The sequence below is a fragment of the Apteryx rowi genome, unplaced genomic scaffold (assembly GCF_003343035.1).
Source record: "Apteryx rowi isolate R43461 unplaced genomic scaffold, aptRow1 scaffold_221, whole genome shotgun sequence".
NCBI classification, from domain to species: domain Eukaryota; kingdom Metazoa; phylum Chordata; class Aves; order Apterygiformes; family Apterygidae; genus Apteryx; species Apteryx rowi.
The window spans coordinates 845,176-857,636 of NW_020448542.1; the positions used below are offsets into that span (position 1 = coordinate 845,176).

Sequence of the window (12,461 nt, forward strand, 5' to 3'; positions counted from 1 at the left end):
GATTAAATGCTTATAGTTATAGTTGGTAGCCTGGTGGATTTTTGCATTTGCCTAGGTGGTGGTAAAACCTTTTAGCTCCTCTTCATTTGCTGGAGAAGGATTTGAATCTGTGCCTTCAGTGTTCCTAAATGAGTCCCCCAATGACAGAGCTTTCATGCCTGTGACCCACCCCCTCTCAGACAAGTGTTTCATTATTTATACAAGATGAAACCTTTCCAGCTGTAAGGACTGACAGGTTAAGGTACATAGGATGTTAGACCCTCAGGCAAAAGTTCCTCTTTTGTCTGCTATAGAGGCTTGAACCCAGGGCTGTCATGTGAGTACCTTAACCGTCTGTCTATTCAAGGTCTCTCTGACTGCCATCCATTCGTTCTGTAATGAATGAAAGCAAACTCGACATCAGACACCAAATACAAAAATCCCAGGGGATTTAAAAACAAAACAATACCTGACTGATTTTAGACATTTGTGTTTTTCTTCTCTAAGTTATTGAGGGGTGTGAAAGGAGGAACTGTTTGCTTTTTAATCAATCCTATTGACTGTGACAGAAAATTAAAACTCTGCTGCTGAATTCTATAAGGCAGACTTTAAAATACATGCACACATCATGTCTGATAGAATATACACTGGCTTTAATAACTTAAACTTCTAGAATTGTTTTTAATGTGTGATTACACTCTTCAAATTTTGAAAGGATTTTTTTCTCAAAACCAAATGGTTGAAACCCTGTTAAATGCTATAGWTATTTTCCATAAGGTTAAAGGACAGATTCCAGTTGTTTAAACCTCTCAGGTCTATGGAGATGTGCCAGTGGGAGCTATTTTTGTGCTACTGGAGTTTGTCCTAGAATAAGAAAGACTAGAATAAGGCTCTGTAACTTTGTTCACTGTTGTTGCCTGCTGCATTATTGATGCAGGCCTGGGAAACTGTAAGGAAGAAGTGGGGAGTTAAATAGGGATGTATCAGTTCATCCTGTTTTCTTTCAGCCTGTCTTTCTGTCTAGGACTTTCAGCATCAGACACATACTTTCAAAGGGTTTCAGAGCTCTTTTCAAGGACACCCTACCCACTGGATAATTAAAAAAAATACTACTACTATTCAGCACTTTTAGTAGACTTCTGGAGTCACAGTACTTCTAGGAAGTCGTTGGATAAATTGAATTATGTTCCATTTTGCAGACTAAGCAAATACGTATTTTCACACTGACAAAACCAGCTAGAATCGGTGATCTGCTTGTGCCCAGAGAAGTACCTTTTTCTCCAGAGCCAGAATTCTTACAGGGCTTGGGAATCTCAGAGGTGGTAGTGAATTGCAAGTAGCTTGCTCTTGATCCTAGTAAGGTGAGATACCCAGATAAAAGGCTCGAGAAAATTGAGGATCCTTACTTGGGGCCATGATGTACAGAAACAGGAGAGGGATTCTCACATTTCACAGGGGTTGAGGCATTCAAAAACAATGCAAGTCAGAAAGTGTCAGTGGAGGAAGAAAAAAAAAACCCATCCCTTCCTTCCCCCCAAAACTCACTATTCCAAAGGAGCTTGTTGAGAAGGTGAGCAGGAAGGTGGTACGCTATATGAAGGTGGTTAAAAGAAGAGGCTGCTGCCAGTTGTTGATCATCTGATGGGGTTGATGGGAACACTGGCTGAGCCTCTGGCCTCATTGTGTTCATTAGCATTCACACCATTCACTGGCCACCCCCTTGCACCAAAGACATTTTCTGAGCTTGCTAATTTTCATGAAAGCAAGTGGGGTCACTTTTCACCTTTTTTCCTCATCTTGACAAGGCCCATCCCCTAGAGAGCTGAGAAGAAAGGCGCTTTCTTGTTGTCATCTGTGCAATTATCAGCTTTGAACACGATGGCAATTTGTTGTTGTTGTTGATTTCCTTTGTTATGCAAATGCACCGGCTCATTCTCTGAGTGCTTTTTTTCCCCCACACAGCATAAAAAGGAATATTACACATTTAATTTCATGTTATCATTTGTTTCCCTCTGAGATTTCCTCCAGCCATTTTTTGGTCTTCTTCAGGCTAGTGGGAGCTAAGCAGTGACATTTTGAATTCTGACTTTGTCACTTCTATTTACTTTTTATCATAAAGGGGTATTGTCAATAGGTCTTATGTGGCTCCTATAAAACCCATTTAGGAATTTAAATCTCTACTAAAACACAGAATTTATGCTTCCTTTTATGATTTATGAGTCTAGAAGCCTAAATTCTGCTTTTAATAGTCTATGCATTTATATTCAAAGCAATCAGCTTATATTCTGCATGAGCCTTAAAGTTGTTAGTGCACAGCTAAAGAGAATAAAAGCAGGAGAATGTAGACAGAGGCCTAAGCCAGGAAGTTCAGAATAGAATTCAAATGAGGCCTTCTCTAGGGCTTTAAGATATTGTATCTCTCTGGCTCTTGTTATGGTCCAACTCCTGTATGCATCCTATATTTTGCCCTTTGGGAAGAAAAGCAATATTTGAAATCAAGAAGAAGAAGGAATCTCTTTTTTGATCACATAACCAAACCTCAACTGGCTCAGTCACAAGTCTAAATCACTCAGGAAGTTGAACTCTTCCCTAACTGAATTATTCAAAACTTACCAGTCTGTACAGCTGAGCTGGAAACTGGTCAAAACAGACTTGTTTGACTTCTGTTCTTTTCCATTTTCAGCCAGATTTAATGGGTGCAACATCTAACTTTAATGTTTTTAAGTCGAGGTTAACAATAACACTGGTAAGATGTGTCTGTAATAGTGCTTAGGATAAATGAAAGACACTGACAAGTACATGGGTTTTTCCTGTTTGTTTTGATTCGTTACTTTTCTTTCCTCTGAACTTTTAGAAAGACTAAATGAAATGGGGAAAACCTTGTCTGACAATATGTGCCTATCAATAAATACAGATTCATATCTCTTGATTTATATATTTGGAAGGCTATTTGTCGGAGGTCAGTTTAATTCTTTTTCCTTTTGATCTTACTGAAATAAATCTAAAAGTCTTCAGCTAAATGAATGACTCCAGATTCACACTATCGTAACAAAGAGCAGAATCTGTGTAAGGCATGCATAAAAAACATGCATCTTAAAGTTTAAAGAAATAATATAAATTCTTCCAGTAACCTGACCTCTGGTGCTCTGATGCCATCATCACTGCATGCAGAGGCAACCTCATACATTGTGCATCAAAAATAGAACCCAAGAGTTACTACTTGTTATAGAATACTTTTTGGTGAGGGACTCTCTGCTGCAAATAATTTTATGCCTGGTGGGTTTCAAAGGGGTTCTCACAAATCATTATTGCTCAGGTTCTGGAGGAATACATACGAGAGGGGATGTAGCTGAATGCGGCCAGTTTGAAAATATCTTCTACTGTATTAGTATTGGCCATTGATGAGCTTTGTAGTATGTATACAGGACTTTATCCTCACTGTAAATTTAGCAGCATGCTATGCCAGGTTTGAAATAGGCTTCTTAGGGCAACTGTAGCATATTCAGTTGGTGTATGTAATAGTCTGGTTGATTATCTTGTCTTCTAATTTTAAATATATACAGAGTAGAAGCATGTACCAAGCTAGTCCCCTATGTTCCCTTTAAACTCTCTGTGTTTCAGGCCTTTCTTAGAAACTACTCAAAAACYGTGCATGGAATGGTCATGTGGGCAGAGTCAGGTGGCCTTGGGTTATTGACTGCTCATTGCATCATCCTATGTGTGTTTTATTCTGGAGTGAGCAGCGAAGTCTATAGGGAAATGAATGTATTGTTTCATTCATGCTATTTAGTCCCTTTGTTTACACCGTTTGTCCTTTAAACTGATTTCTTTTTTGGGGGGAGAAGAGATGCCAGAACTATCTTTTCCTGCAGAACTGCTAGTGCTGTGAATGCGGATCACAAGAGGCTTTGATGCATTCTCACTCCTCAGATGTAGTAATGGGGAAAGAACCAAACAAAAAGCTTGTATTTCTGAAGACACAAATGCAAGGTCTCTATCAAAGTCTTGCAGCTCACCTCCAAGTCTATGYGGAGCAGGGTAGGACCAGGTATGTCCAGAGGTCACTTCCAACCTAAATTATTCTATGACTGTACCTGGAGGAAACTTTGGAGTGTTTTTTCCGTGTATGGGAACCGATCTGATGCCTCACTTACTTGAATTTGTGCAGGGCCAGTGGTGCTTTTATGGCTTCAGCCCAAGATGAGGATCTGGAATTGCTCTGTTTTGCATGGAAAAAGGGCACAGAGAGAGCAAAGTGGCCACTCTAAATCCTTGAGGGGGAGCTCATAATGAAGATGGCTGGGGAAAGGATGGTAATGGGGGGCCTGCCCATAGTGTGGCTAGTGCAAGGTCAAAGCAGTTCTTATTTTTATGGATTACAAGATTGCAGCTGTGGACAGACTTCCACCTGACGGGTAGGTGCCTTGGGCCACTAAACCTTTCATTAGCAGTAACAGATTGAAGATTCTCTCCCCTTTCCAGATGTACAAAGCAAGTACGGGTGCCGCATACAGCTAAACACACTGAATGGGTAATTCTGTTGTCTGCAGAATGTCTTTCACTGGGATCATGTCACGGATGACTTTGGCCCAAGTGCAAAGTGTGAAGAGATCCTCACTTATTGTGCCCACTCCTCTGTAGGCCCAAGCTAGGTCCCTCTCCACAGCTGTAATGGAACAAGGCTAGGGCTCATTCTATCAAGTACTCATTGTAAATAAATAAATAAAGTCAGGATTTCACCCATTCTTCATTTCCAGTGATGTGCACAGTACATGCTGATTACCAAATGCTAGCCTACGTTTAGCAAAAAGATTTTTCTGACACCATAGCCAGGACTTCCCTGGTGAATCCTTGCTTTGGATCTATATGGTTGCACTTCTAATTATGAGTGCTATGGTAAAATGTCTTCACAAAGGATGAGCTATTCCACTAGCATCAGTCAGTATCATTTAGACTCTGGTGCCCTTGCTGACTAGGTTTATCAAAATGACAGCTACAGGTCTTCCTCAACTCTTGGAAGTACAGATCAGAAGAAGCTGTTGCTTCTGAGAAGGACTTTTTTTTCTCCTATTATGTTCAGAGTGATAAACAAAGCCACTTTTGAAATATTTATGCCACTGGCTCATGTGGGGTATAAGAGAACTGGAAGATAAGTAATGAGCTAATGTTCCACAACATATACCCTCAACCAGAAGCTATTGTAGATCACACTGGTGTCTTACACGTCCACAGCAAAATGACCACCTTAAACTTCCTCCTGTCCTGTAGACACGCATGCAAGATATGAAAAGTGTCTGTGTTCTGTGAAAGAGTGTATGAAAACTCTCCTGAAATGGGAACAGGAGGCAGAGCTAACTAAGTGCAAAGTGAAGCCCAATCACTTTCTAAGTGAAAATGTAACAAGGCATTTGGGAGAGCAGGAAATTTGACTCAGTATCCCAGAGGAGAGCTGGTAGACATTTCACCATAGAGATATCAGATTGTAATGATATACCTGTGAAATATTTTGTAGATAAACGTTAGTTTGTCCTCATACAGGTTTGAGCTGGCCAGATGCAAGTCAGCTCTCGACTGGAAGCCATGCAGCTGTATTAGCATGGTACCAAGTTTGGCTTTGTAGTCCCTGATTTTCAGTATGGCTGTTTGGATTGGACTAAGCTCCTAGTCAATCATTGTTAAATGGCTTTTGGTTCAGAACTGGCATGCAGCCCCTACCTTAGAATATGGGCACAAAAGTCACATCTGCTGTCAAAGAACCACATAGATGTAAGAAAACAAAAATGCCCCACTGAATGTGATTAACTGTTTATCTGTCCCAGTGTTCAGTCTCCAGCAGAAGCATAAGAGATGCTATTCAGGGAGATCATGCAATACCAGCCACTTTCTGCAGACTCTTCCCCTTTTACTCCCTGGGCATCCACAACTGTGTTTTATTAGGGATGTTAGAAGGAATGTCTCTGCCTGGTCCTTTTGATCTTTGTTTTATGGATACGTTGTCTGCAAATTTTTCTAATCTCTTTATAAACTGGCTGTTGGCTTTCCATACAATCTCCCATGATAGCAAGTTCTGTAAGGTTGTCCCCGGTATTTTGTTGGCTTCTTCAGCTACCACTGCGCATTGACCCAAAAATTTCAGACAACTCTGAACAACGAAACCAAGATTTCTTACCTGAACGGCAACTGCCAGTTCTGTGTTCAGCATTGTGTAGCAATAGTTTAGATATTTTTTCTCATAGGTGCATTGTCTTAAGTTTATCCACATTGAAGCTCATTTGCTAACCGCTTGTCCACAGTTTTATGAGATCTCTCCAAAGTTTCTTGCCAACATCAAGGCATTTTGACTTCCTGAAAGAGATTATTATTATCTGCAAGTTGGATATTTCTCTGCTCAATTCTTCTCCAGGTCATTGATAAAGATGTTGAATAAAATTGCTCCTGAACCAATCCCTACTGACTTTTCCCTTGAAGAGACTATTCTTTTGAATTTTGATTGCCTTTTATCCATGTGCTTACTGACACCCTGCTAGAACACCAGCAGATTACTGAGGTAGGATTTCCCTTTGCAGGAGCCATGCCGACTTTTTCCCAACAGAAAATATAATTCATGTGCTCTATGAGCTTATTGTTTATTATAGACTCTGTCATCTTACCAGGGAAGGAAGTCAGACTCACTAGTCTGTAGTTCCCAGGATTTTCCCTAGAGTCCTATATGATCTGAGTGAGGTCAGTCTTTGATTACAAGTTATATCCTGTCAGTATTGGTTTTGATGGCTGGGTTAGGAATCTCCTCCCTTGGACTTTCTTGCACAGTTGGCAGCAGAAAGCAGAGAGAGAGAGAAATGCCTGAGAAATGTACTTACATTTGGAAAAAAATGAATTCTGCTCTTACCCAATGGTTTTCAATGAGTGAAATATTACACCAGAACTCATTTTACCACTCAGAGTGAAACAAATGCAGCTTTATGCCATGCAAAAGGCGTAGAGGAAAAACATTCTGGTCATTCTCCAGAATATGTCACAACTGCTTCTGCCTTAGAAAAAGTATAGCTAGGGCTTTTAGGCTCTAAGGGCAAAAATCATCSCTGTAATAAGCAGATGTGAAATAGGAATGAATCTTTGCCACTGATTACTACACTCAGTTATCTTTCCTAAGCACTGGTGGGGTGAAGAGCTAGGACAGTCCAGTAAGACTGAGATGTACTGGTCCTTTGCTAAGTATCTCATTTTGCTGATTCAAATGTCACTGTAGTCAGGGTTGTTTGAACAGAATCAAATTTACTTGTAATGAGCCATATAGTGATTCTCTTGTCTTTTTTTTTCTTTTCTTTTCCTCTTCACATTAATTTCCACAAAAAAGCACATCTGATTTTGTTATGAGCTAAGCAACTGTTTCTCAATTACACCAAATTTTACTGCTTCTCAGTTGAAGTTTAAAGGCATGGCAACTTTAATATTATCAACAGATCTCCTCACAATAAAATCTTGAGTAATTCTTTACCAGTTTCATAAAACTTTGAATACTGATTTGCTCTTTGCTAAGAAATTGTTTCGATCAAATTCTTAGAGGTGTTTCTGGGATATCACAGATTCATGGCAATGAAATCCAAACTGGACAAAATGGTCAGCTTCTCATTGCTGCACACATGTAAGTTCTTTTTTGCAAATTTGTTCTTTCTTTCTAACACATCTTTCTTGATGTGTACCTTGGAAAGTGTACTATAACTTGTAAGTGGTGCACATGTCTTTGGACTTACCTAGATCAATACTAGGATACAGGAGGTCCAAGGAGATAAATGCTAAAATAGAAACTACTTTATTTTGGAATGCTTAAAAAAAGGGTGAAAAATCCTGTTCTTTCTTTTGGTTTTCCTGTAACTTGTGTCCTTTCTAAAGCAGCTGTTTTGGGTCTCTCTCTTCTTCTTTGCCCCCCCCCCGCCGGTCGCCCCAGCACTCAGTATGTGTCTTTTCCAGCCAGATCATTCCAGTTTCTAAATTTCTCTCTGTCCTGCCCTCAACCCCCCACAGCGATATTTCCATATGTATGAAGGACACAACTTTATTCCTATGGTTTGTCTCCTTATTATGCTTTTTGAGAATGTGGGCTGGGAACTTTTTCCGTTCTGAGGGRCAAAGAAGTCTTTCAAGCACCCTGAGAGGGTTATACATGAACCAGCACTTTAGTGCTTAAAGACTTGAGAAGTGTGTGTGTGAGGGGATCCCATACGGTCATAGACCAGAAAAAACAGACTTATGTGAAAAGATCCTAACATGTCCTTGATTCATGTGGTCAGTAGAGACAACTGAGATTATCTAGTTAGATTTCTGTGCGCAATAGGCCATAGAGCCTTATGTCCTGGTTCCTGCAGCAGCCTGAAAGGTAGGCAATCCCCAAGGAGCAGCCTCTACATTTGGGAACTGCTTTGTCATTGTACTAATGACCATCTGTGGTAACAGTCACAGATGACTTTCTCCTCCTCTCTCCAGAAAATACCTCTATCCTGAGTTAGATGAGTCATCTTTGTCTTGAAGCCAAAGTGTAAGACGTACTAAGATCTTATAGATGTGGTTCTCTTGCACCTTTGACTTTCTTGTTTCAGCTGGAAGGGAATGTTGCAGGCAACCCTGGCTCCTTATGCTTATAACTTGTTATAATGCCACCCACCTTCAAACCTTACAGTTTCCTTCCCTTCTCCTTTTCCTAATGTTAAACCTCTCTTCACTATGATACAATGAAGAGGTACAGATACCAGACATCCCCCAAATTGTCAACAGTGTGAGGAGCTATTCTTTGACATTCAAGGTCAAGGCTAGAAGTTTTGAGCTGCAAAATATTCCCAAACCACCAGCCATTCATCATCTGTCCTGTGGCAGAACCGCTGGCACGAATCTCCACAGCTGGCTGAATGCTGTGAAGTATTCAGTTATGCTGGGTCTTAAATTGGTTTTCAACACATCTCTGTGAATCGTGGGTAGCTGGAGAATCAAAAGTTTCTGTTGGAGACACCAAGGCAAAGAAACCTGAACTTCACATCATTTTTGTTTATTTATTGGAGGGCTAAATTCGGCAGAGACCTGAGTTCTCTAAATTACAGCCTGAGACATGTTTGAAAATAGTTTACACAACCTCCCCCATGGCCTCTACCCTTTCTGTGACTAAGAGGGATCTGGTGAACAACATCAGTACCTGTTTTGCTCTAGGCAGAAATTAAAATCCTGTGAAGCTGCCATAGTGGGAGGCATCTGTCAGTAGAAATGCAGTATAAGGATATGGCTTTTTGCTGTTCCTGCACACATAGCCCCACTCAGCTGTCACACGAATAACAGTGCAATGAGGTGAAATTCATATTTCTCTGCGTAAGTTGAATGATGAGAGAGCAGATTCCTAAGAATTCTCTACGCTAAGAATTCGGTACAACCTTTCAGTGTTCACATGGTACCTCTAGTGCAGTTGAGTTCACCTGTTTTTTCAGTGCTGAGAGTATTTCTAGAATATGACAGGAACTTTCACCATTACGGCCCTACTACAGACCTTCCCTGTGAATGTCTGTCAACTCTCTCTATGGCCATCCAGGCTCTGTTTAAGACGTGACTTTGTAGTCTTGACAGTGTGGATGTGACCATTTTGACCTTTCTTAAGTTATTCATTCTTCTTTTCAGAGTTCTTTTCTTCCAGTTTTGCTGAAGTGGTTGTTCTTTTGGTTTAATTATTTTAATGTTGTGCAGTATGTCAGTTGTCTAGAGATGGGTCTTTAGAAAATGATATATACCATACAAGGATGAGATTTGCAGCAAATCATTCATTGTAGAACTAAATACAAGATTCCAAGCCCTGTCCATGTGATGGTTTTCGCTTCCTCTCTAATCCATAAAGAAGGTGTCTTTTTGATATAGCTGATGCCTAGAGGAGCTATTAGAGGATGCATTTTCTCTGCCAAATATGTGATGGGAGACAGTCCTTATAACAAAAAAGACAGTGTGGTTTATAAACAGTGCAGTAAGGGAGCTGATCAGGAACTGATAGAATGTGGACCTTTCGTAACTTCTTGTCTGACTTGTCAAAAGTGTTACAGAAGAAATGAGAAGCAATTGTGGCTGAACCTTAAGTAACATAGGAGAAAATGGTAGCTCCTCTGAGCATTTTTAATTGTTTGGGTTTTTACAGCTGGGCTGGAGAGCCTGTTAGGACAAAGTTTCTGGGGAGATTTTCAGCCTTTTGAATTTCTCATCAACCTGAAAGCAACATGAAAGCAGTGAATTCCCTTGGTGTTCTGGTGCTCTGATGCAGAGCATAGGCAGGATAGGCAAAGCTGATGACAAAAAATGATATGTGATGGATGGTGAGAGGTGGGGTTGGGAAGTCAGCAATAGTAAAGGTGTCTCAGAGCTGAGTATGAAAGTGCTGGATGCACTGTGAGTATAAAGCAAAGATCTTGGCTGATGTTCTGTAGCCTACAACATTTCTATTTTGTTTGGTTGGTTTTGTTTTTTTTTTAACCAGCCTTAGGTCTGCCTACTCTGCTTCCCTGTTCACTGCTTGAACATTGAACTTGCTTGGTTGCATTAGTGTCATACCCAGCAAAGCTGAAAAAGTGATAATGGGATGGGAGAATGGATGGAAGGACAGGAAGGACAAAGGTAGTCACTTTCTACCTCCTTTCCTCCTTCGTCCTTATATTCCTACAGGTATTTGCTTAGGTGCAGTTGGTGCAGTTACACTAGGGCTTATGTAGGACCACCTCTTAGAAGTCAAAAGGATGTCACTCATTTACAGCAGTGGAAATTCAATCAATGTCTGTTCCCATACATGTGGTTTTCTTGGAGTTTAGCTTTTCTCTTAAGCTAGTAACTTTTCAAGAGACGTAGAGAAGTAGACAGAACATGTTTATTCAAGGGAAATGTCATGGGAAATGCTGAGTTTGAGACTGTTGTCGCACAGTTTAGGTAATCATCTCTTCCTGCACAAAGCAGAGGATAAATGGTAAAAGGGTAATGATGATCAACTTGGATTARGATATGCGGGACAGGGAATGGAACTGAACCTTTTGCTAATTCCAGGGAAAATTGCAAGGCCTCACCCAGCCAAATTCCCATTTACTTCACTACAGCAGGTGCTTCCCTACAGGAAAATCTTAGATCTTTTGAGCAGACCAGACACCTCTCAACACTTAAAACAATCCCCTTGATGTAGCAAGAAATTGTATGGCAACTTAAAGCATTCTTGTCCACCCTGAGAATGCCTCAATGTTTTCTGACAGCTGACAAACTAAAAAGGACGAGGCTGTCAAATGCAAAGAACGGGTCCCCTCCTTTTGGCTGCTGTCCCTCTGGTCTATTCAATTAGGATTGATCAAGCTGTGTCAAAGGTCCCTCCTCTGTTTCAGTGGTCACTGAGAGCTTTCATAATGACTAATGATAGGCTATCCTTAAAAAGAAAGGGGGAAGAAATAGAAAGGATAATACAAGGGTTTCTTTTTTCCTTCCTTTCTTCTATCCTTATGTTCCAATTAGGCACATTAACTTTATGACCTGCTAAATGAAATTTATTTAATTGTCATTGTTCAGTGATATATCAGCCCCCTCTGCCTTCCAACATCTGTCCCTCGAACCCAAAACAACACTTACGCGAGCAAAAAAGATTTAATCATGTTTTGGTAGGAGAGACTGGGTGGAGGGGATCCCCCCCAACCCCCAAGAAAACATGTAAACTACTGGAATTCAGAGTGAAGGGAAACTGCATAGCACTACTGTTGGGAAGGCATCTGGCATAGATTTAACAGCTGCTGGATGGCCCCATCTCTGGAACGAGCAGTGAGCTCTTCCAACAGCTCGTGGCACTGTTCAGTTCTCTTTTAAATACAGTATTTCTGCCTTGTCTGGCTATTTAATACTAACATAGCTACAGGTACCATTCACATTTGAAGGTATATGTTATAATGTATGTATTATATGGTTTTAGACCATGGTAGCAATTCCAAAATTTTTGTATGCTGTCAATCCTAAACTCAGGTCTGAGTTGCAACAGGTATTTCTCAGATCTTAGGTTACCAGAAAGCCAGAATGGTCTTTGCAAAAGAGTTCTGATGAAGGGGACAGGATGACACTGTGGGCAGAATATGGATCTATTACAATGATTATTATTGCAATAACAATGTAAAAAATTTATCTATCTCATTACCCTAGAAGCAGGACAAGTCTTCAAGCAAACACCAGTAAAGTACAGTACTTAGGCCTCCATTTGGTTATAAATCCTTTATTTTTTCTTTTGTTGGGGGTTAATTTCTCCTTACATGTGAGATATCTAAAGGGCGGAGTGGGGAGAGCTTGAGGGATGAGGCACCGTGGCAGGCGGGGAGGCGAGGGCAGCCGTGGGGATGCGGCGCCTGCCGCAGCCCTGGGCCAGGCAGGGGCCGCCCGGCGCCCTGAAGGAGGAGGCAGCGCCGACCCTCCCCTCCCCTCCCCTCCCCTCCCCTCCCCTCCCCTCC

The 12,461-nt window shown here is 40.9% G+C and overlaps 2 protein-coding genes across 48 annotated transcripts in view; both read left to right on the top strand.

Annotated features, from left to right (window-relative positions):
* The window catches only part of LOC112965689 (CUGBP Elav-like family member 4), a 694,998-nt gene that overhangs the window by 222,740 nt on the left and 459,797 nt on the right, over window positions 1–12,461 (top strand). The window lies entirely within an intron of this gene.
* The window catches only part of LOC112965688 (POTE ankyrin domain family member B2-like), a 4,321-nt gene continuing 3,798 nt past the window's right edge, over window positions 11,939–12,461 (top strand). Inside the window, exon 1 of the mRNA XM_026064890.1 lies at window positions 11,939–12,001. Coding sequence (XP_025920675.1) covers window positions 11,939–12,001 — 63 coding nt within the window. The remainder of the gene's footprint in view (window positions 12,002–12,461) is intronic.